General features: G+C 58.5%; 1 protein-coding gene across 1 annotated transcript; it reads right to left on the bottom strand.

Moving 5' to 3' along the window:
• Positions 1 to 423: 423 nt before the first annotated feature.
• GDPD2 (glycerophosphodiester phosphodiesterase domain containing 2) lies at positions 424 to 15020 on the bottom strand. Its single transcript, XM_077826747.1, has 15 exons — positions 14913 to 15020; positions 13014 to 13117; positions 12743 to 12836; positions 9569 to 9628; positions 8089 to 8187; positions 7418 to 7511; positions 6409 to 6554; positions 5498 to 5580; positions 4661 to 4811; positions 3799 to 4014; positions 2427 to 2578; positions 1830 to 1977; positions 1590 to 1672; positions 960 to 988; positions 424 to 476 (listed from the first exon to the last, which is right to left on the bottom strand). The coding sequence occupies exons 1-15, from the start codon at positions 15018 to 15020 to the stop codon at positions 424 to 426; spliced, it is 1620 nt and encodes a 539-aa protein (XP_077682873.1).
• Between the last annotated feature and the right edge of the window lie 8706 nt (positions 15021 to 23726).

Below are 23726 nucleotides of genomic sequence, written 5' to 3'. Positions count from 1 at the left end.
TGCACCAGTCCCTGCCCAGCAGGGTATGACCAAGGAGAATCCCAGCTGGTCTAGCAAGCAGCCTCCAGGACAGTATCTGTTCCCACAGCCCCAGGAGGCTGCAAGGCCAAGGTCTTGGTGTCCACCCCCAGCTCTGCCCCCGTGGGCAGGTGAACACATGCCTGCCTACTCCAGGACAGACCCATCACCGAGGGGGTTTCTGCACAGGCCCCTGACCTGCAGGGGAGATGTGCCCATGGGGGCAGGATAAACCCAGCCCCAGCAGAACAGGGCAGAGACTGAGGGTTTGTGGGGAGCCCATGGCCTGGAAAGGGCCCTGCAGAGGAAAGGGCATTCAAGGCTGGCAGAAGCAAGTCTGGGCGCTCCCTGCTAAACACCACCTGCTCAAACCCCTCCACCACCAGGCACTGCGGGGGCTGGCCGTCATTCCTGCATGAGGCTGTTAATCTTCGTTAGCAGTACGTCTGTCTTGGACCCTGGGGAACCAAACGGGAGAAAGGGTCATTCCAGGAGCCTCTGCCCGCCCCAGGGCTGCCCCAGCCCAGCAACAATCGTGGGGTGGGAGGCAGCTGCTGCTGTAGGAGGTGTTGCCTGGCCCCCCTGCACCCTCATCATCTCAGGGAGTAGCAGTTGCTCGGGAAGCAGGCAGGATGGGAGCTCCCTTGGCTGGGCTCCTTCCCCTTTTCCCCTACAGGGCTGAGGTGGGGTGCAGCTCCCTCTCACTCTGTCAGGAGAGTTAGGCTCTGGGCCCAGGCTCTCCTGCTGGCAGAGCCCCCTGAAAGCTCAGTGTGGGGTGGGGAGAGCCCCTGGGAGCTAAGCTCTGGCAAGGGCCTGGCCCTGCAGGTGAGGAGAGCCAGTGATCTGAGAGGAAGAGGGAGGGGAAGACCACAAGCAGCAAGAGGGTGTGGTGAGGAGAGGGACCAAAGGAGGGAGCGGGGCGGAGAGTAGGGGCCCATTACCTGCCGGTTCTTTTCTCCTGGAGCATTTCCTGGAAAGCAAACAGGATTGAAATTCACTCAGGAGAGAGTGTGTCACCATTCAGGCCCTGCCACAGGGAGATCAGCCCACACCCAGGGCCAGGGCTGCTCCCCCAGGGCTCTGCTCCATCACTTGGCCACTGTGGTTTGAGCTCTGAGTTGGTAGCGGCCTTTCTGCCATGGCTGGAATGGGACGGGAGCTCCTGCCAACCATAATGAGCCATGGAGGGTCCCAGGGCAATGGAGTCACTCGAGTCCCCTTGGAGGGCTTCCATGCCAGGCCCACCTTGCTCAGCTTATAGGTGGAGCTAGTAAGCTGTGACCAAGTCCCACAGCAGTGGGATGGAGCAGCTCAGGGCCAGGCTCATGGCAGAGGCCAGGGAGGAAAGCTCCTTCTGAGCCCACTGTGTCCCAGGTTAGCACCGTGCGAGGTGGGAGAAGTGGGCTCCCAGCGCTGCTGAGCGGCTCTCCCAGATCAAGAGGGTGGGTGAGTGACCACAGCAGCCCCTGGCCGGGCAGCCCCTGCCCTACCTACAGCTCACCCAGAGGGCAGCAGACATGAGGCCTCCTATGCCATGGACAGCTACGGGACCCAGAAGAGGCTGAACTTACTGCAGCAGGAGGAAGGCAGAGAGGATCAGGAGGAAGGAGACGCAGTCTGTCACAATCCAGACCATCAGGTACGTGCTGCGGGGCTGCAAGGCAACAAGACAGGATGAGTAGTTCAATGGGGACCACAGCCCCGGCAGAACAGGCCCTGGCCCCGTCGCTGGGGAGTGGCACTGCAGACGGGCCAGGTGGGCTCAGGGCATGCAGGTCTTTTCCAGCGCCACCCAGGGTAGGTTCACTTACGAGCAGCCAGAGAGGGCGCTTCATCTCCTTGAGCACCTGGCAAGCGTTGGTGGTGACGGAGCCGACCCCTGCGCACCACAGCACGGAGAAGAGCCAGGGCTCATTGACCACATACAGATTGACGGAGACGTTGTCCTGGCGATACCGGCTGCAGAGGGGATGGAGCCTCGTTAGTGTGGCACAGGTCAGCAGGAACTGGGAAAGCCTGGCTCCCACCCAATGCTCCCCGTGCTTGGGGCTGAGACCTGTGTGTTTGGGGTTCGAGCTCTGCTGCCAGCCAGGGCGTCAGGATGCAGAGAAAAAAACTTTCACTAGGAGGTAGTGAAACACTGGAATGCGTTACCTAGGGAGGTGGTAGAATCTCCTTCCTTAGAAGTTTTTACGGTCAGGCTTGACAAAGCCCTGGATGGGATGATTTAATTGGGGATTGGTCCTGCTTTGAGCAGGGGGTTGGACTCGACCTCCTGAGGTCCCTTCCAACCCTGATATTCTAGATTCTGTGATGCGTAGGTGGCCATAGGGGGAGCTAGACTTGCCTCTGCTGGGCTGAGCCGCTGAGGCGCCATTGCTCTGTGCTCCCCAACAAGGGGCTCTCACCCAATCTCCTCCGTGCTGATGTCCTGGTACGGCAGGTTCACACGCAGCGGAGACTCTGTTTCATTCCAGCTGCTCTTCAGACCGTAGATTTGCTGAAAGCCTGGTGCCTGCCGTCTGACCTGCTCCCTGAACCCGTCAGGCAGCCAGAGAACCTGGGGGGAAATCAGGCCTGGAGTGAGCTGGGAGACCAGGGGGCGCTCGCTGTGCTCTGGGACCCAGGCTGCAGGGCCAGCCGCACGGACATGCACATCCCAGCCCCCTCTCTGTGCACCCATCTGGTGCTTGGCCCCAGCAGAGTCCTCACCAGGCCACCTGCCATGGAGTCTCCCCAGCAGGTCTGGGAGTGACAGACCTGGATGAGGCATGATGGGGCCAGCTAGGACTGGCCAAGATGTGCCCAGGACTTGGGGCTGGCTCAGAGCCCCAACAACCCCTTCAGAGCCCCTGCACCCAGCGAGTCCTGGGCACAGGTGCTGGAACTAGAGGTGTGGGTGTGCAGCACCCTGTGGCTTGAAGTGGTTTCCATTAAATACAAGGTTTTCAGTTGGGTTCAATGGCTCGCAGCACCCCCACTGCACACATTGTTCCAGCGCCCCGGTCATGGGCAGAGGGCACCCACTGGGCAGAGAGCCTGTAGGCACCTTACTCAAGGGCATGTTGTGTCTGCAAAGTAAACAGAGTGTCATGAATAATTCCTCCCTAAAGGGGGAGCAGGAGCAGGAAGGGGCAGTGAACCCAGATGCCAGGCTGGTCTTGGCAGGGTCATGTATTATCCAGCACCCAAGGGCTGGGGGTGGAGGGACTGAAAAGGTGGCCGTAGCGTCAGGGAGCCATGGAGCTGCAGGGTGTGGTAGCAGCAGGGGGTACAAAGGTGGCAGCTTGTTGATTTTCCTGCTTCAGCACCAACTTGGCTCATGGCCACGCCTGTTCTGAGTCACTGTTTACACATAGGGGGAGGAGGAGCAGGGAGTCCCCGTAAGTTTACATCTCTCCCTGCACAGTTAGGGCATAAACCGTACTACAAAGCACCCCAGGCCCCGAGGAACTGGCCCAGGGCAGCAGCTAGTCCGGCAGCCTACCTGCAATAGGCTAGGACCCACCCAGGCATCTCGTGTGTGACGTGTAGGGTGCTGTGGCACAGAGGGCCTATGCTGGGGAACTCAGGGTACCTGGGATCATGGTAAGGGCAGATCCTGAGCACGCTCAGGGAGTCTCGAGGGTGGGTCTGACCCGCCCTATGGGGTGGGGAGCTCACTGCTGGTGAAGGGCAGGCTCAGGGAGCCCTGCGGGAGGACGTCTGGCCCGGACATTCAGCCATTCCCTCCTCCGGCTGCCCATCGGGCATCAGACTCCGGGGCAGAGCCAGGCTCACCAGCTGCGGCAGGATGCCCGATTGGAGGATGGTCTCCACGGTGACGTTAACAAAGCTCTGGTAGTCCGTGTGGTTCTCGGGCCGGAGGTCGAACATGATGGAGACATTGTGCTGCTTGGCCTCCTGCAGCACCTGCTGCAGGGTCGGAATCTTCTGTGTCCTCGCCTGGCCTTTCTCCTCGCTGGAGAGGCCCTGCACCGAGCGGAACGGGTTCTTCTGGAAGAGACAGGCCAGAGTCAGCAGCTCCCCCGCATGGGCGGCACTGCTCCCAGCTGGCCCCAGGCCTCCCACACTGCCCCCTCAACACCAGCTCCCAGCGCCCAAGGCACAGGGTGCTCCCCCTGCACCCACAGCACCCCCCAGTGCTCGCTAGCACGGCAGAGCAGCTGCTCAGACCCCAGGACGAGGGCACAGAGGGAGAACAGGTCGCCCGCCACCTGCAGGAGACCAGAGCAGCGCTGCAGTTAGGTGCTAACCAAAGCATCACCGTGTAGGCGGGCACCGAGCCCAGCCAGGACACGGCTTACCCCATCCCTCTGCCCAAGAAGCCCGACCCCTCCCAGCCAGCCTTCCCCATGCCTCTGGAAGGTCAGAGCAACTCCCAGCTCAGGCAGTGGGGCTTGGAAGGTAGCCCCCCACCCCATGGAAGGGGGCACTAGAGTCTGCAGAAGCAGTACTCTCCAGGGCCTGGGAACCCCGGGAGGGCTCTGAGCGGCTGGTCCCAGTGCTCTGCCAAGAGCAGCCTGGATCAGTGCAGCAGGGCAGAGCCCTCTGCAGGGTACCGCAGGGCCAGGGCTTTCAGGTCACAGCAGCCGCAGGAATGTAGAAGCCCTGCCACGCCCCGGGGAGGTGGGGGCCTGACCTGCAGGAACCAGCTGCCGGCGTTGAGCTGCTGGAGATCAGTCCAGTTAAAGGCCGTGCCGTTCATGGTGGCCCGGGCAGGGAACACCTCTCGCACGTTTGTGGTCCGGGTGAGCGTCTCGTCATGCATGAGGAAGGGGATCCCATCAGCACTGGCAAGGGGAAGGGGATGGGGTAGTTAGGACCTTGCCCAATGCAGCATCATGAGTCGTTTGCACCCCTCCCCCCAACCTGACCACCCTGGCACCTCTGACAGGGATCAACCTAGTAGCCCTTTGTACGCCGCCATGCTGTGTCCCAGGATGCTGGGGGAGTCCCCTCCCAAACGCCTGCCTTTGGATTGGGCCTTTGGGGACTGAAGCTTTGTGGGGCTGGGAGCCAGAGCCAGACATAGGAGGAGTCAGTGCTGGTTGCTACGGGAGGACACATGGTCCTGCAATGGCAGCAGCTGGTCACTTATCGGCCCTTCTCCACAGCAGGGGAGGAAACTTCCCCTCCCCACACCAGACCTGTCCCGGGTCCCACCCTCACCGCATTAACAGGCCAGTGAGGGGAGCCCTGTGTCTCTCCCTGAGAAATGGGGATCGAGCAGGGTGGGGTGCCAGGCCAGAGCACCAGACAGCTGGGCTGGGCTCAGCTTCCCTTGGGAGGGATGGGCAAGGGGTGAGGAGAGGAGGGACTCTCACAAAGCCCAGGCTGGTGCCTGGAGATGCCTCCCCTAGCGTGGAGCTGCCCCCTTCACCCCAGAGGGGGCAGTGGGCAGAGGCCTGGGGCTCAGGGAGCTGGGGCAGGCAAGCCGAGCACACGTTCCCCATGGAGACCCTGGGTGTCACTTTACCTCACCAGGACATCGGTCTCAAACACACGCACGTCACAGCCCACTGACTTCCGGAACGACATCAGGGTGTTCTCTGGAGCCAGCTAAACAAGGGAGAGAGGACACAGGCAAACCAAGCTGGGCAGGGGCAGGGGTGCAGCGCATTGGGTGCTTGCCCCACTGTGCTGAGTTCGAATCTTCTGGGCTCAGACATGCAGTGAGTTTGCTGGGCTTGACCTAAGGCCGTGGTGGGATTCCAGGAAGTAGCTGAATCCCCAGCTCTGCCTAGGAGAGACCCAGGGCTGGGATAGCAGGAGGCTGCAGGGCAGGATTGAGGGGCATAGGCAGGAGTGGGGGGGGGGGCCCAGTGCTGGCAAGCAGGGGGTCTGCGGGTTGGGATTGAAGGGTATTGGTGGTGGTCGGGGGAGCCCAGGGCTGGGGTTAAATTCTACCCAGAAGAAACACATCCCAATTAGCTCCTGGCCCCATGTGTGAGAGCTCAACCCCAAGGGCTGCCTCAGACCCTGCCAACCATGCCCCACACCCTCTCCAGCCTGGCTACCCACAGGGCAGGCTGCAAGGACTCCCTTCCCCGAGCTGGTCTTGGGAGACTGGAGGCAGCTCTCTGGGGGTTACCTGCTTGCCTGTGTCTGCGGTGTGAGCAGGGAACGCTGCTCTCTGGGACCCAGGGCAGGGCAGGGGCACAGGGCACCTCCCCACCCAACACACACACACACACACCCCCCCAGCCACCTGCACTGAGGGCTGTAACCTGCCTTTGCCTCCTAGCTGGCACGAGCCGCTCCAGCCTGCTCCCTGGCACAGCGCTTGCAGGCAGCTGGTGCCTCCCAAGCTAAGGAGGGAGGGCTCATGCCCACTGCAGGCGGGGGGGGGCAGGGAAGGGCAGCTGCCCTTGGGCACAGGTTACTCACCATAGGGGCCCCGCGGTGCCCAGCCAGCGCTGGTTTGGGGGGCAGCTGGCTCTCCTCCATGAGGCAGGGGGAGGAGATCATCAGGGGAGCCAGGTACAGTGCAGCTGTCACACCAAAATACACCAGCAGAAGCAGTACCTTGGGGGCTGCAGACAGACACACGGACAAGGCAGAGCCCGGTCAGGGACAGCGTCACCACAGGCACTCAGAGATGGGGAGGGATTAGCCAGGGCTGCTCCCCCTGCAGCGGGTGTGGGGCTCCCCACCCCTGCCCAAGAATAGGGAGCGATGGGTCCCCCCTAAGGCCCCCAGCAGAGCAGCCCTTAGCCAGGGACTCGGATGCCCCTGGCCACCATGCACTGTGCCAGGTAGCGTCCTTCACAAGCCGCCTGCTTAGGTGCGTGGGTAGCTCCAGCCCAGACGGTCTCTGGGCACCAAGCAGCGCTGCATGGCTGGGCCTTCACAGCCCCTTCCTGCCAGGGTGCTGCCCGCACAGCCCCTGCCCAGAGGGTTGCTGGCGTTTGGGGCACCCGGCTGTCATGCCAGCCGCTGCACAGACAGCTGCCCCAGCCCTGCAGAGCTCCCAGTCTATGAACAGACTGAGCCACGGGGGGTGCTGGCTAGGACGCGTGTGCATGTACTGCAGGGAAGGGGAACCCGCTGCCGCGTGTCCTAGGCCCTGCATGGCTGAGAACAAAGGGAGAGCCGCCTCCCAGCCTACGCTTTCAGGGCAAATACTGGGCACTAGCCCGGCCCCAGGCGACGCGGCGCAGGGACAGCTCTGGGCTCCTGTTGAGACAGCGTTTGTGGCCCATCTCTGGGTGCAGCCCTGGGGAGCAGGTACCACAGCTCAGCAGGGCTATGGCATCAGGGCAGCTGGCTGCCAGGGACAGGATGCAGACAGAGGCCTTTGCTCCGCACCAGAGGGGAGGCGTGGGAGGGCGGAGCCGACTAAAAGCCGCGTCCCCACGGCCCCACCCCTGCTCAGCGCCCTGGGGCCCAGGAGTACCTGCACAGCGAGTACGAGAGGAGCAGTCAGCCACAGGCCAGGCGAGCAGTGTCATGCCTGCCACGGCTCCGATGTGCAGGAAGGGGCCCGTCGCCTGTGGGGTGGACACACCAGCACCACTCAGTGCCCAGCTACGAACTCCGGCTCCGTGCTCCCATCAGACACGCCGACCCTGAGCTCCCAGCAGCCCACCCTGCATGCCAGGCTCCCCTGCAGCTGCCAGGAACAGCCGGCTCCCCAGGGCTCCCCCTTGCTGGGCTGAGCCCAGCCCTCTGGGCTGCCCAGCAGCTGGCGTCGCTGGGTTTGAGGTGACCACGCCGCGTCCCCATGGCAGGAGGGACAGGTTCTGGGAGGGGGTTGAGCCAGGCGGCTTTGCCCCAGAGCTCTGGGAGTGGCTATTTATTCTCACTGGGGCCGTGCAGCACCTGACACTCAGTGTGAGCCCCCCCGAGGGCCCTAGCCTGGAACGACACAGGGTCCGTTGTGCGGGGGAGCTGCAGGAGTCAGACAGGCCTAGCGGGAGAATCAGCCAAACCTCACTGTGTCTGAGGCTGGGCCTAACCACAGGGTGGCGAGGCCAGTGGATCCCCTCCCCCATGCCCTGAGGCCAGTCTCCCCTTGCCATAGGGAGAGCCCTTGGGACACAGGAAGGGCTCTGCCTCCGCTCTCACCTGCAGAGAGATGCGTGCGCTCTGCCACTGCTCAGCCCACTTCACATCGAGCGCGACAAAGGCTGCGGCCACGACCAGGGTGGTGAGGATCAGCAGGCACTGGGGGGCCGGACACATGGCAGTTAGGACCAGGTGCATCTTAGACACCACAGAACAGCCGGGGACCCTGCCTGTGGCCTACCCTCCCCTAGGTGAGCCAACCCCTGCAGCTGGAGTCCCCGCTTCTACCCTCACCCTGCATATGCTGGGCCCCTCCCGCCTTGGGGCCCTGCTGCCCCGGGTTAAACACTGAGTTTGACTCCCTGTGGTGAAGGCGGAAATGGTCTGTAATATTACTGTGAATACCATGTGTGCCTCAGTTTCCCCGATTTCATATTGTTACCCTGTATGCGAGGGGTCGGGGGCAGGAAGGTTTGCTCTCGGGGAGGCTAAGAGACATCAGGATGAACATCACCCGGCTGTCTGACCCAGGATGCCTCAGTGGAAAAAGACTGGCTGTGGCTGACCCCACATCAGTGAGGAGTCTAAGACGACGACAGCGAACCCCGTCAGCAGGACATGGATGTGTAGTGACCCAGAGGGAGAGGCTTTCCCCACCTCTCCGCGCCATCCCCCAGCTCAGGGGCAAAAGGCCTGGGGGGAGAAGAGATGGGGACTGGAAGGAGTCGGGGCTCTACAGCCAACTCACGCCAGCGGGGCTGGGCTAGTCAGGATGGGCTGAGCTTTTGCCCTCAGCTCTGCGCTGGCCTCGGGCCTGCCCGCATGTTCCAGCTGGCCCCTGTGGACACTGGCTGAGTGCACTGATCCCTGCAGCAGGCCCCAGTCTCTCCCAGGAGTCTGTCTCAGTGGCACTGGCTGATCAGAGCTCAGTGTGAAGCAGGAGGGCTGGAGCCACAGGGGTTGGGTCTAAGGGGGAAGTGAAGCCTCATGGCTCACCCTGGAGGAAGAGTGAGACCCCTGGGGGGTGGGGGGGTCTGACCCACTTCAGGGAGCCTCCCAGGGATGACCATGCCAGGTGCTGTCCCCCAGAGCAGTTATCATCCCACAAGAGGAGAAACAAACCCTGCACCTGTCACAGAAGGCGGGGGCGGGGGGAGGGAAGCTGCCAGCTGGGTACCAGGGCCTTGCCAGGCAGCCCACTCTGCTTCTGCATGGCAGGGACAGCAGGCAGGGCATGGATTAGTGAGTGTGGCCAGCACTGGCCCTGCTGCATGTGGGGCATGGCACTGGCTCAGGGGGAGCCTCAACATGTGGCCCTGAGGGGTATGCAAGCCCCGCGGCTCCCCACACCATGGGCAACAGGAATGACCTGAACCGGATCCCTGGGCCTTTGGGCAGGAGGAGCCTGCAGGCGGCTGTGCCGTTGGAGGGCTGGGTGTGGCGGCGTCTGGGGCTGGGGCAGGGCTTGGGTGCTAGGTTTGGGGAGGGGTGGGCTGTGCAGGGGCCCCTCCGTGGGCGCTGGATGCCAGCTGGCCCTTACCTTGTGCACACAATGTAACTTCAAGGGCTGGCCACAGAGCTGCAGGCTCAGAGCAAGAACCTGCAAGAGAAACAAGGAAGATGCTGGAGCTGGAATACACGTACCTGGAGACCTGGGAGAAGAGTTGGAATTGGGGGGAGCACAGGCTGTTAGAGCAGGGATAAAGGAGAGACAAGACAGAACTGGGATGGGGGGGAATCAAATCGGTATCAGAGATGTCTGTATACTTATGTGAGAAGTATGGGGAATAAGCAGGAAGAACTCGAAATGCTAATAAACAAACAACTATGACACAGCTGGCATCACAGAGTTGGTGGGGAGAATACACGTGACTGGAATATTGGTACAGAAGGGTACAGCTTGCTCAGGAAGGGCAGGCAGGGAAAAAAGGGAGGAGGTGTTGCCTTGTATATTAAAATGTACACACTTGGACTGAGGTTGAGATAGAAATAAGAGACAGACTTGCTGAAAGTCTCTGGGTCAGGATAAAAGGGGTAAAAACAAGGGTGATGTCATAGTAGGGGTCCACTGCAGACCACCAGACCAGGGAGAAGAGGTGGATGAGGGTTTTTTTAAAACAGCTAACAAAATGATCCAAAGCCCAGGACTTGGTGGTGACGAGGGACTTCAACTCCCAAGACATCTGTTGGGAAAACAACACAGCAGGGCACAGATTATCCAACCAGTTCTTGGAATGTATTGGAGACAATATAAGGCTGTTCTAGATTTGATTTTGACAAATAGGGAGGAACTGGTTGAGAATTTGAAAGTGGAAGGCAGCTTGGGTGAAAGTGATCATGAAATGACAGTTCATGATTCTAAGGAATGGCAGGAGGGAGAACAGCAAAAGACAATGGATTTCAGGAAGGCAGACAGACTTCAGCAAACTCAGGGAATTGGTAGGTGAGATCCCAGGGAAGCAAGTCAAACTATCTAGAGACATAAACGGTAACAAGAAAACATTCTACAATACATTAGAAGCAAGAGGAAGACCAAGGACAGGGTAGGCCCGTTACTCAATGAGGGGGCAGGGAGGGAAACAGAAAATGTGGAAGTGGCAGAGGTGCTTAATGACTTCTTTGTTCTGGTTTTCACCAAGCAGGTTTGTGGCGATTGGACGTCTAACATAGTGAATGTCAGTGAAAATGAGGTAGGATCAGAGGTTAAAATAGGAAAAACAAGTTTGATGTCTTCAAGTCACCAGGGCCTGATGAAACGCATCCTAGAATACTCAAGGAGCTGAGGAGATATCTGAGCCATTAGCGATTATCTTTGAAAAGTTTCAGAGTAACAGCCTTGTTAGTCTGTATTTGCAAAGAGAAAAAGGAGTACTTGTGGCACCTTAGAGACTAACCAATTTATTTGAGCATAAGCTTTCCGATGAAGTGAGCTGTAGCTCACGAAAGCTTATGCTCAAATAAATTGGTTAGTCTCTAAAGGTGCCACAAGTACTCCTTTTATCTTTGAAAAGTCATGGAAGATGGGACAGATTCCAGAAGACTGGAAAAGGGCAAAGATAGTGCCCATCTATAAAAAGGGAAATAAAGGACAACCCGGGGAATTACAGACCAGTCAGCTTAACTTCTGTACCCGGAAAGATAATGGAGCAAATAATTAAGCAGTCAATTTGCAAACACCTAGAAGATAATAAGGGGATAAGTAACAGTCAGCAGTCATGAATTTGTCAAGAACAAACCAACCTGATAGCTTTCCTTGACAGGGTAAGGAGGGGGGGGAGAGAAAAAAAAGATAAATGTGGTATATCTTGAGTTTAGTAAGGCTTTTGATACTGTCTCGCATGACCTTCTCATAAACAAACTAGGGAAATATAACCTAGATGGAGTTACTATAGGGTGGGTGCATAACTGGTTGGAAAATCATTCCCAGACAGTAATTATCAGTGGTTCACAGTCATGCTGGAAAGGCATAACGAGTGGGGTCCCGCAGGGATCGGTTCTGGGTCCGGTTCTGTTCAATATCTTCATCAGCGATTTAGATAATGGTACAGAGAGTACACTTATAAAGTTTGCGGAGGATACCAAGCTGGGAGGGGTTGCAAGTGCTTTGGAGGATAGGATTAAAATTCAGAATGATCTGGACAAACTGGAGAAATGGTCTGAAGAAAACAGGATGAAATTCAATAAGGACAAATGCAAAGTACTCCACTTGGGAAGGAACAATCAGTTACACACATACAAAATGGGAAATGACTGCCTAGGAAGGAGTACTGTGGAAAGGGACATTGGGGTCATAGTGGACCACAAGCTAAATATGAGTCAGTGTAACACAGTTGGAGAAAAAAAAAAAAAGCAAACATCATTCTGGGATGTATTAGCAGGACTGTTGTAAGCGAGACATGAGCAGTAATTCTTCTGCTCCACTCCACGCTGATTAGGCCTCAGCTGGAGTATGGTGTCCAGTTCTGGGTGCCACATTTCAAGAAAGATGTGGAGAAATTGGAGAAAGTCCAGAGAAGAGCAACAAAAATGATTAAAGGCCTAGAAAACATGACCTATGAGCGGAGATTGAGTTTGTTTAGTCTTGAGAAGAGAAGACTGAGAGGGGACATGATAACAGTTTTCAAGTACATAAAAGGTTGTTACAAGGAGGAGGGAGGTGAATTGTTTTTCTTAATCTCTGAGAATAGGACAAGAAGCAATGGGCTTAAATTGCAGGGAGGGCGGTTTAGGTTGGACATTAGGAAAAACTTGCTAACTGTCAGGGTGGTTAAGCACTGGAATAACTTGTCTAGGGAGGTTGTGGAATCTCCATCATTGGAGATTTTTAAGCAGGTTGGACAAACACCTGTCAGGAATGCTCTAGATAATCCTTGGTCCTGCCACGAGTGCAGGAGACTGAGCTAGATGACCTCTTGAGGTCCCTTCCATTCCTATGATATCCTCCCTGGCTTCCTGCAAGGACAGCTCCTGAGCCCCGGCCCAGCAGCCCTCCTGGGACACCCCGACCTCAGAGAGCAGGGCCCCGCTCAGAAAGCCAGGGCCCCAGCCCCTGGGTCAGCCCACCCCTTTGGGCCCCGGCCCCAGCCCCTGGGCCAGTCGGGATCGTTCAGGAGCTTCCGAAGAGCAGAGGGCCTGAGTGAGCTCAGCACAAGAGATGTGGAGCAACGTCTCCAGCAGGCAGGATGCAGCGAGGGCCCCAGAGAGCAGGACCTACCAGCAGCAGGGCCGAATACGTGACCAGCAGCACCGTGACTCCGAGCAGGGGCATGGACCAGTCTACCCACCACTGCGTCTGTCTGAAGAGGAACCTGCCAAGCAGAGAGGACAGTCAGATAAGGCTGGGTACACCAGGGGCAGGCACAGACTGTGGGGAAGGGAGGTGCTATGAGCTGGGGAGGCATATGATGCGGGGAGGGAGCACTGGGGATGGGGAAGAGAGCTGCCAGGCGCTGGGGGAAGTGGGGGACAGGGAGGGGCCTACTCACTCGTTGAGGTTGTGGAAGTCATTGAGGATGATGAGGGCATGGTACAGCCATACAAGCGTGAAGAGGCAGGCGCAGAAGAGGAAGAACAACCAGCCACAGTCACACTGAAAACCAAAGGGGCCGCATAAGAGACTGCACGGCTCCTGCCAGCCACGCCCTGGCCCCTTCAGCGCAGCTGCCAGCTACCCGGACATGCCTGCAGGAGAGCCCAGGGCAGCCTGGTCCCAGCCTGACCGCCAGAGGCCATCATGCCTGCTTCCCTGGCTCTGTGCTCTGCCTGCCCCTGCCCCCACGCAACAACAGGAAGAGGTGCTAGGACCTCCCCCAAGCCCTGAAAGAGGGAGGTGATCACCACCCAGGGGATGCCACGCTTTACCCATGTCAGGGACAGGCTGAAGCAGGACTGGATGGAGCCACAGCCCCAAATGGGGCAGGCACAGCCCCAGCAGCCCAATAAGAACGAATGGGGGTTCAAACAGCTTAGGGTCAGAATAGTCCATACAGCAGGGGCCAGGACTCCTGGGTTCTATTCTCAGCCCCTCCCCTGACTCGCTCTGTGACCTTGGGCCAGTCTTTCCCCTCCCTGGGTGAGGATGGAGCTGCCATCCCCGTGGCCTCAGGGCCCTGTGCAATGGAAGAGGGGCTGGGGCTCAAGTAAGTTTTTTTTACATTCATAACTGATGCCCCCGGTCCCCCCAGGGCTCGCTGCTCGGAACCACCCTGGCCCCGTACAAATTAAGCCCTGCCTGTGCGGCTGCCAGGTACGTTACACCCTGGGTGGAAGCACAGAGCCTTCAGTGCTGTTACAAAGTACACGTGGGCGTGCTGGCAGCCCGGGTGCCCTATCCAAGCAGCTGAAGCAGGGACCGACCCGGAGAAGGTGTCCTCTGCCCTCAGGCCAGCCCCACATGCCCCACGCCCAGGGAGCTGGAACAGAACTGCTGCTGCTGCCAAGTGGGGCATGTTTCTAATCAAGGTTTGCTCTCAAATTCCCAACAAGATGGGACAAGCTGCTACTCAGCCCCACCCATGGGAGCTGGAGGACTCAGAGGCTCCCAGGGCCGCGCACCCTGAGCCTGCAGAGCCCCAGGGATCCCTGCCCCCAGCCCCAGCCCCCCTGCAGTGCAGAGCCCCTGGGATCTGCCCCCAGCCCCCCCCACAGCCCCAGCCCCCCTGCAGTGCAGAGCCCCTGGGATCTGCCCCCAGCCCCCCCCACAGCCCCAGCCCCCCTGCAGTGCAGAGCCCCTGGGATCTCCCCCCGGCCCCCCACACAGCCCCAGCCCCCCTGCACTGCGGAGCCCCTGGGATCTCCCCCCGGCCCCCTACACAGCCCCAGCCCCCCTGCACTGCGGAGCCCCTGGGATCTCCCCCCGGCCCCCCACACAGCCCCAGCCCCCCTGCACTGCGGAGCCCCTGGGATCTCCCCGCCCCAGCACTGTGGGGCCTTGGGGACCCTGGCACACGCAGGAGGCTGTGGGCTGTCTGTGGTGCAGGGTGGGCGCAGGAGCCCAGCAGGGCTGGGAGCGCGTCTGACGTCACCGCTGCTCCCAGGGAATGCGGCCGTGCCGGAGGAGACTTTACCCCCTAACCCCACCGTGGCCATTCCCCTGGCCCAGCGTTTGTGACGCTCCCAGCCCCGGCAGGGCTCCGTGCCTCGAGCAGAGGGGAAAGTCTGAGCGCCCCCCTCGGGGCAGCGCTGCCGTGACCCAGCACCTGCTGCCCTGTGCCCCACTGAGAGCTGCCCGTGGGCGCGAGGACAGCCGCCCCCCCCCCACCCACCTGCCGCACTGCAGGGGACAGGGAGACGCCCTCTGCCCCGGGGGGGGGGGGGGCCTCCGGCTCTCCCCGACCGGCACAGCGGGAGGGGCAGGCCGAGGGCCTGAGCTCAGCACCCCTCACCTTGGTGGTTCTCAGGCCTTTCCTCTGGTCCTTGGCCCAGCGGCAGCTGTACAGGCCGAGCAGGCCGATGGCACAGCCGGGGCAGCGGCAGCCGGGGCTCTTCGCCATGCGGCGGGTCTGCGTCCCCAGCACCGCACTGGGGGGTCAGGCCTCCTGCAGGGGAAGAGAGCACATGGGAGATCCCCCCCTCTCAGGAGAGTGGGACCGGGCAGCCTGGCGCTGGGGGGGCCTGGGCATTGCTGGGCGCTCAGTCACCGAGCTGCCCCAGGTGCCTGGCAGAGATGCAGAGGCCGGGCGCCAGGCCAAAGGCGAACAGGAACCTACCCGGCGCAGGCTGCCCCTCCGGTCCCTCCCGCCCAGGCAAGCCCAAGCCAGCTGCACAGCATGGAGCCGTGCCCACCCCGGGCCCGGGGGCAGCGGAGGGCGTCCTGCGTCAGCCACCATAGGGAGGCTGGGCCGGGCGGGGGGCCCTCACCAGTCTGTCCTGGGCAGCTGCTCTGTTCGGAGCACCCCTGCCTGGGCCCAGGCCTGGCCTTCCTGGGGGCGAGTGTCACGGAGCAGGGCTGCTGAGCCACCTGCTGCAGGGCCCCGGCCAGCATGGCTTTGGGCTCAGTGCGCGCGCAGGGCACATGCCCACGTGCACAAGTGCCCTGGCCCTCGGACATGCCAAGGCCCTGCCGTTCCCCTCGGCTCTCCCACAACAGCCGTAGCTCCCTGCACGTCACCGGGGGGCTCACCAACCCGCCCTGCTCCCAAGGGGGACACTCACAACGGCCCCAGTGTCCCACTTCCCAGCCAGCAGCTGCCGTTCCCCGCTGCCCTGAGCACCGGGGCAGAGCTGCCTGGGAGGGCCTGGCATTTCTGCCTTGGCGGTTAATTCCGTGCAAGGGAAGGTAGCTGGGATCCCCTCAGGTCCCAACGCCTGCCCCTCCTTCCCCAGCTCTGCAGGGCACCGGGAGCCAGCTGGATACAGCCACGTGCCCCCCAGCTGCCAGGGTGCCGCCTGGACCTGCCGGGCTCCCCGCAGCAGGAGGTGGGTGCTGCATGAGCCCGGGCTCAGCAACAGCAAAGTTGTGGGGCTGTGCTGGGTCAAGCCCCTTCCACCCACCCCTTTGTTAATGAAGGACAGGAAGGGCGTAGGGAGGTGAGGGAGCCTGGGGGGCTGGCGAGCAGCTGGACCCACAGGGAGGAGGATCCCCAGAGGCAGCTGCCAGGCTGTGCCTGGCCAATAGGCCACGCCCCAGGGCAGGGGGAAATCGCCCTTGTCCTGCAACAGGAGGACTGCTCTGGCCAGAAGGCCGGGGAAGGGGAGGTTGCTGGTGGAAGCGCACAGCCTGAGCCATGGGGCACGGTGCTGGTCACAGAGCAGGCTGCTGGTCTAAGGGAGGGAGGTCAGCCCATACCAGCGCTGGCGGTATTTGCAGGGACCCCTGCCATGCAGCTGGAGGAAGCAGTCAGGGAAATCCCTGCTGCTGGCTTGCTGCACAGAGCTAACCCACTCCTTCAGGCATTCCCGGATGGCCCCTCACAGCCCCTTCTGCAGGGCTACCCCTGTGTGCAGGAAGGAAACCGCGGCACAGAGGCTTCAAGTGGCTCTCCACTGGTCACAGAGGGACTTAGGGTCAGAGCTGGACTCCCATTCCTCCCCACTCTAACCTCTAGACCCCAGCCAGAGCAGAGACTAGAACCCAGGAGTCCTGACCCCAGGTGAGACAGACCCACGACCTTCAGCACTGCCCCTGCCAGCAGGCTGCTCCATGGTCTTTGCAGCCCACACAAGTACCGAGCGCTGCTTCATGCCAGGACATCCTCGACACCGCCAGCGGCTCAGCCCTTCCCCACAGGGCAAAGGGCGCAGCTGGGCTGGAACGGAGCTGGCTGCAGGGACGACTGGCTTGCCTGGCTGCAGCGTGCTCACCGGGGGCAAGTGTCTGTGTCCCTGGGGCAGTGCCGAACCCACCGATACCAGGGAGAAGGGACAGCCCTGAGCTGCCACCCACTGCCCCTGCTCTGGGGATGCTCTGAGAGTTGTTAGCCAAGATGGTGCTTCTCTGTCCTCTGCGGCCCAGGCAGCAGCAGGAAAACTCTCAGCCCCCGGCCACTTCCATGGAGACCAGGGATCTCAGCCCTGCCCTCCGTGACCTTCCCAGCCAGCCCGAAGGGCGTGTGCCACAGCGGGACAGAGCACACTGGAGTCCCTGCCACAGCTCCACGGCTCAGGTGCACGCCGCACACTGGGAGGGTCGGTCACAGCCCCGCCTGAATGCCCCAGACCCAGCTGGGATGCGTCACCCCTGCTGCGCAGAGGCACCAGAGTAAATCCCAGCCCCAGCGGAGTCCCCCCAAGGCCCAGCAGCCAAGGGGCCTCTCGCACCTATCAGTGGGGACGGGGCTAGCATAGTCCCCGACAGGGCAACATCCTGCTCAAAGATGTGCTGGAGCTGGGCTGTCTCCCCACCAGAGCTGGCTGTACCGGGGCATGGTCCACACTGGCTGGCAGGGGTCTGGGACTGGAGCCACACGCGGATGGAGGGTGTGAAGGTGGCTGAAGCTGCCCAGCACCTGGCTCCTGCGAGTAGCCCCAGACAGGTCACAGGGCTGGGCAGTCACAGCCCCTGGCTGCCACACTCTTTGGAGAGGATGCCAGGGGCTTTGATGGGCTGGGGCTGATGCCAGGCACGGCCCACAGGTCCCTGAGCTCCCTATCCAGGCTGGCACAGCACAGCTCTGGTGCTCACCCAGCGCCCTGCCCGCCCCACCTCCCCAAATCCAGCTGCTGCTCTCGCTCTCCAGCCCCGTCCGCCCCACTCGCTGGGAACCTACCCCCACCCCAGGGGCAGCCCCTTCTTATTGCTCATGCCCCTCCCCTCCCAGCAGGGCAGTGCTCCCCCTCCTCTCGCTGGGTGCAGCAAGCTGGCTTAGGGGAATACCTGCTCTGGCCTTCTCGTCTCCCCGCTGGCAGGTGGGGCACGCTGGGGCTCAGGCCTGTCCCTCGTTCTCCCCGCTCCGGAGCCCTGGGATCCCTTCCTCCTCTCGCCTGCACCAAGGTGTGCGGCTCTGCCAGCCAGGGCCTCCCACAGGGCTGCTCCCAGCTGACTCACAGGCAGGTAGGTATGGGAGCCCAGGCAGAGGCAAGCAGCCAGGCTGCCTGGGGGAGGAGGGGGAGGGGAAGCGGTAGAGCAGCTAGGGCTCAAGATTGAGGGGGCAGCAGAATGCCTTTGTCCTGTCCCCGGGCCTGTCACTCACTCCCAGGGCTGCTGGCCAAGGGGCCCAGGGGGAGCGTGACAAGCCCCAGCACTCTGGAGTTTGCAGGCAGCCCACGCTCCGGCCAGATTAAACGCTAGGGAGGGCTGGGGAAGGCTGTGCGGGGAGGCGGCAGAGGCAGGCTCAGACTCATGGCTCCAGGCTGAGCCCCCTTCAGGAAATAGGGGCACTGGCTAGGGCTGCACGAGGCTCTTTATTTGCATCCCCGCTGGCTCAGTTCTGTGGAGGGGCAGGGCCACGGGGGGGACCAGTGCAGAGGCCAAGGCAACCCAGAAATGGCCCCCTCTGTCTGCGCGAACACTGCCATTCCATGGAGTAGCAGCGAGGATTGGCCAAGACTTGGGTTTCTGCACCTCCTGTCTCCATGCTCCCTGTGACTGCCTCCCACCTGGGTGGGAGCCGCTGACATGGCTGCGCAGGGAGCCCATGGCCTTGCGCTGGGCCCTGCTACTGCCCTTGGAGACAAGTGCTCAGCTACGGAGCGTGGGCACTCTGGTGCTGGGGCTCTTGTGGCTCACGCTGACAGTTGGTGATTTTTGAAAAGTAGCAGCACCTGGAGTCACGTGACTGCAAAAGACCCCCACCTTGGGTTTGTAAAAAAAATAAAAAATTGATTCTAGCACTTGTGAAATGAGGAGAAGAGATTGAAATTGGGCCCTGCATGCAGCCTAAAGGCTCAGAAACAAGGAGACAAAGAAAGAACCCAGCCGATTCCCTGCAGCTCTGCCCCCAACCTCCCACTGTGCAGAGTGAATGTGAACGGCTCCCCTCTGAGCTGGGGCTTTCACACCCACTTTGCGCGGATAGGTCCTGTTCTTTGGGAGGAGTTAGTAACAGGTGAACTCCCTTCCCTCCCTCCAACTACAGACTGTTACTGGCCCTGCCAGGCAATGCGGAGAACAACCAACGTCTCCTCAGACCGCTGAGCGGCAGCTGTTACCATAGACCCCCTGCAGCCGTGAGCAATCCTGGCAGCAGGCCCAGCTGCATTTACCAGACAGGTCAGGAATGGATCTCCTAGGGCAGGTAAGCTGTAGGGCTACCGGCAGTAGCAGCCCAGGGAAGCAGCCTGTCCCCGTTGCCAAAGGCAGCAGGCAATGCACTCAGTTAGGCCATGTCTACACCACCACTTATGTCGCTCAGGGATGTGAATAAACCACACCCTGAGCATCGTCCATTACACTGACCTAGGCGCCAGTGTGGACATGGCTCTGCTTCTCCCACCAACCTCTACTGCTGTCTCCTGCCGGCTTAGAGCGGCTCCGTTAGAGAGCTTGTAACAGCGCACTCCTACAAGCTCCCTAGTGGGGACATGGCCTTTGAGGCTCTCAAGAACAGTCTTATCTCTAAATTCTCATCCTCCAAGTGCTTGGCAGCTGCTGCAGCCCCCGAGCACCATGGAGATTAGTCACTGGTTCCTGGTCCCTATTTTACTGTGTGGGACGCCAAGGTCAGCTTTGGTCCCAATGTTATTTATTGTCAGCTGCCATTTGGTGTCTTTGGGGCCAGACACCAGAAGGACCCAGAGACCAGAGAACGACAGGCCAGAGCTGGGTTGCATCAGGCAAGAGAACTGGCTGCACAGAGAATAGCTTAATTTTATTTTAGTTTCCTTACAAATTGTGCCCCTGTCCCCGTCATCTTCAGTGCACGTGCGCTGAAGGAAAGTGATTCCTGCTCCTGGAGACCGGTTTCTTAAGAAAAGGGCTTGAAAACTGGTCAGACACATAGCATAAGCCTGTGTATGCATGTGTATTATGTCTCACTTTGGGGCCTAGATTTCTTGTCTTCCACATAGGAGCCAGTGCAGTGGCTGACGAGGCCCCCGAGCCAGCTCCCCCCAGGAGTTCTGGTTACTCTGCTCCGACCTGGGATGGAATTGCAGGGTTCATTCTAACTGGGGCTGCCCTCAGGAGTTTGGGGAACAAAGGTACCAACTGCTTGAGCATGGATTCAATCACAACCAAATTACCCCCCACCCACCCCGACTGGCCTACACTTACCATTTAGATTGAGCTAGCTACACTGCTCACGGGTGTGAAAAATTCACACCTGAGTGCCATGGTTAAACCAGCCTAAGCCCTGGTGTGGACGTGGCTAGGTCGATAGCAGAGTTCTCCCAAACCTCCCGGCCACTGCTTGCGGGGGTTGGGTTACCTGGGCCGAAGGAAAAGCCCCTTCCCGTGCAGCAGGAAACGTCTACCGCGTGGTGCTACGGCGCCATAGCTGCCGTTGTGCTGCTGTAGCGTAGCCATGGCCTGCGTGCTGGCGGTTTCGTTGTCAGCCGTTTAGAGACCTTCCTTTGTCTTCTGACCCCAAGAGAAGCCTGTTTCCCAGCAGGTCCTTTGGGACCACAGGATATGGGATCTGCACATGTCCTTCGTGTACAGGGAAGGGGATTTTGCCTTCTCTAGAGGAATGTCCAGGTTTCTTAGGCTAGGTCTGCGTTACAGAGCCTGTACCAGCTTAAACCCCCGGTGGAGAGACAGAGTACACCCACAGAAAGGGCTCTGCCTGGGTAGGAACACCCAGCCTCCCTGGACTGCATTAGCTACACCAAGAGGAGACCTCTGTCGGCACAGCGGTATCAGTGTGGGGGTGGTTGGTCACACCCCGGCCTGACATAGCTAAGCTGGCACAAGTGTTACATGCAGACCAGCCTGGCCGTGGACTGTTTGCACACAGTCTGTTTCCGTTTGATTCTACTGGATTTGCTGGTCTGAGCCTTTGTTGACATAACCAGGAGCGTAGCTTTGGCTCTTCAACTGGAATAGTGTTCATTAAACTGGTGAGCTCTTATGCAGGTGAGAAAGCGTTCTGGCCTGGCCTGCCTGGAAGGCAGGAGAGAGCATCTATAGGAGACACCGCTGTCTTCCTGAGAAACTACAATCCATCGGTGATCTTCCTGAAAACACCATCCTGGCCACTATGGATGTAGAAGCCCTCTTCACCAACATTCCACACAAAGATAGACTACAAGCCGTCAGGAACAGGATTCCCGATAATGTCACGACAAACCTGGTGGCTGAACTTTGTGACTTTGTCCTCACTCACAACTATTTCACACTTGGGGACAACGTATACCTTCAGGGGACAATGTATACTGCTATGGGTACCCACATGGCCCCACTGTATGCCAACATTTTTATGGCTGACTTAGAATAACGCTTCCTCAGCTCTCGTCCCCTAATGCCCCTATTCTACTTGCGCTACATTGATGACATCTTCATCATCTGGACCCATGGAAAAGAAGCCCTTGAGGAATTCCACCATGATTTCAACAATTTCCATCCCACCATCAACCTCAGCCTGGACCAGTCCACACACGAGATCCACTTCCTGGACACTACGGTGCTAATAAGCGATGGTCATGTAAAAACCACCCTATACCGGAAACCTACTGACCGTGATGCTTACCTACATGCCTCCAGCTTTCATCCAGACCACACCACACGATCCATCGTCTACAGCCAAGCTCTGCGATACAACCGCATTTGCTCCAACCCCTCAGACAGAGACAAACACCTACAAGATCTCTATCAAGCATTCTTACAACTATAATACCCACCTGCTGAAGTGAAGAAACAGATTGACAGAGCCAGAAGAGTTCCCAGAAGCTACCTACTATAGGACAAGCCCAACAAAGAAAATAACAGACCACCACTAGCCATCACCTTCAGCCCCCAACTAAAACCTCTTCAGTGCATCATCAAGGATCTACAACCTATCCTGAAGGATGACCCATCACTCTCACAGATCTTGGGAGACAGGCCAGTCCTTGCTTACAGACAGCCCCCCAACCTGAAGCAAATACTCACCAGCAACCACATACCACACAACAGAACCACTAACCCAGGAACCTATCCTTGCAACAAAGCCCGTTGCCAACTGTGTCCACATATCTATTCAGGGGCCACCATCATAGGGCCTAATCACATCAGCCACACTATCAGAGGCTCGTTCACCTGCACATCTACCAATGTGATATATGCCATCATGTGGCAGCAATACCCCTCTGCCATGTACACTGGCCAAACTGGACAGTCTCTACATAAAAGAATAAATGGACACAAATCAGATGTCAAGAATTATAACATTCAAAAACCAGTCAGAGAACACTTCAATTTCTTTGGTCACTCAATTACAGACCTAAAAGTGGCATTTCTTCAACAAAAAAACTTCAAAAACAGACTCCAATGAGAGACTGCTGAATTGGAATTAATTTGCAAACTGGATACAATTAACTAAGGCTTGAATAAAGACTGGGAGTGGATGTGTCATTACACAAAGTAAAACTATTCCTCCCCCCCCCGCTGTTCCTCAGACGTTCTTGTCAACTGCTGGAAATGGCCCACCTTGATTATCTCTATAAAGGGTGTTTTTTTTTTTTAAACTCTTCTGCTGGTAATAGCTCACCTTACCTGATCACTCTCCTTACAGTGTGTATGGTAACACCCATTGTTTCATGTTCTCTGTGTATATCAATCTCCCCACTGTATTTTCCACTGCATGCATCCGATGAAGTGAGCTGTAGCTCACGAAAGCTTGTGCTCAAATAAATTTGTTCATCTCTAAGGTGCCACAAGTCCTCCTGTTCTTTTTACAGGAATACTGTGTTCCTCCACAGCAGTCAGCAGATTACAGCCAGTGCTTTATACAAGCCAATACCCTCTGCTGTTAACTTGGTTCTATTGCAGTGAGTCATTCCTGCCATGCTGCCAAGCAAAGGGCTCAAAAATTAAGAGTCAGACCCTGAAAAAAAATCATGTGATAAAAATAAATAGTCTGGTGGTTTTGGTTTCATTCTTGCTTGAGCCTTGAGGGCAAAGGCTCCAGTCCAACTTCTGCCCTCCCTGCATTGCAACGTAAGAACTGAGGGCCAGTCAATGAAGTTAAAAAGGGGCAAATTCAAAATTGGTAACAAGAAATATTTTTTCAAACAACCTCTAATTAGTCAGTGGAACTCACTGCCACAGGAAGTAGTCAAGGCCAAGAATTTAACAAGATTAAAAAAAGCAAGTGATCATTTATATGTATCTAATGACTGTCCAGAGTTATAATGCAAGATCTCTGTCAACCTTTCTTACAACTACAGTACCCACCTGCGGAAGTAAAGAAACAGATTGATAGGGCCAGAAGAGTTCCCAGAAGTTACCTACTACAGGACAGGCCTAACAAAGAAAATAACAGAACGCCACTAGCCGTCACCTTCAGCCCCCAACTAAAACCCCTCCAACGCATTATTAAGGATCTACAACCTATCCTAAAGGATGACCCAACACTCTCACAAATCTTGGGAGACAGGCCAGTCCTTGCCTACAGACAGCCCCGCAACCTGAAGCAAATACTCACCAACAACCACATACCACACAACAGAACCACTAACCCAGGAACTTATCCTTGCAACAAAGCCCGTTGCCAATTGTGCCCACATATCTATTCAGGGAACACCATCACAGGGCCTAATAACATCAGCCACACTATCAGAGGCTCGTTCACCTGCACATCCACCAATGTGATTTATGCCATCATGTGCCAGCAATGCCCCTC

The sequence above is a fragment of the Eretmochelys imbricata genome, chromosome 9 (genome assembly GCF_965152235.1).
Source record: "Eretmochelys imbricata isolate rEreImb1 chromosome 9, rEreImb1.hap1, whole genome shotgun sequence".
Taxonomy (NCBI): domain Eukaryota; kingdom Metazoa; phylum Chordata; order Testudines; family Cheloniidae; genus Eretmochelys; species Eretmochelys imbricata.
The sequence above is the reverse complement of the archived record's forward strand: the minus strand, read 5'-3'. Positions and strand labels throughout refer to the sequence as shown.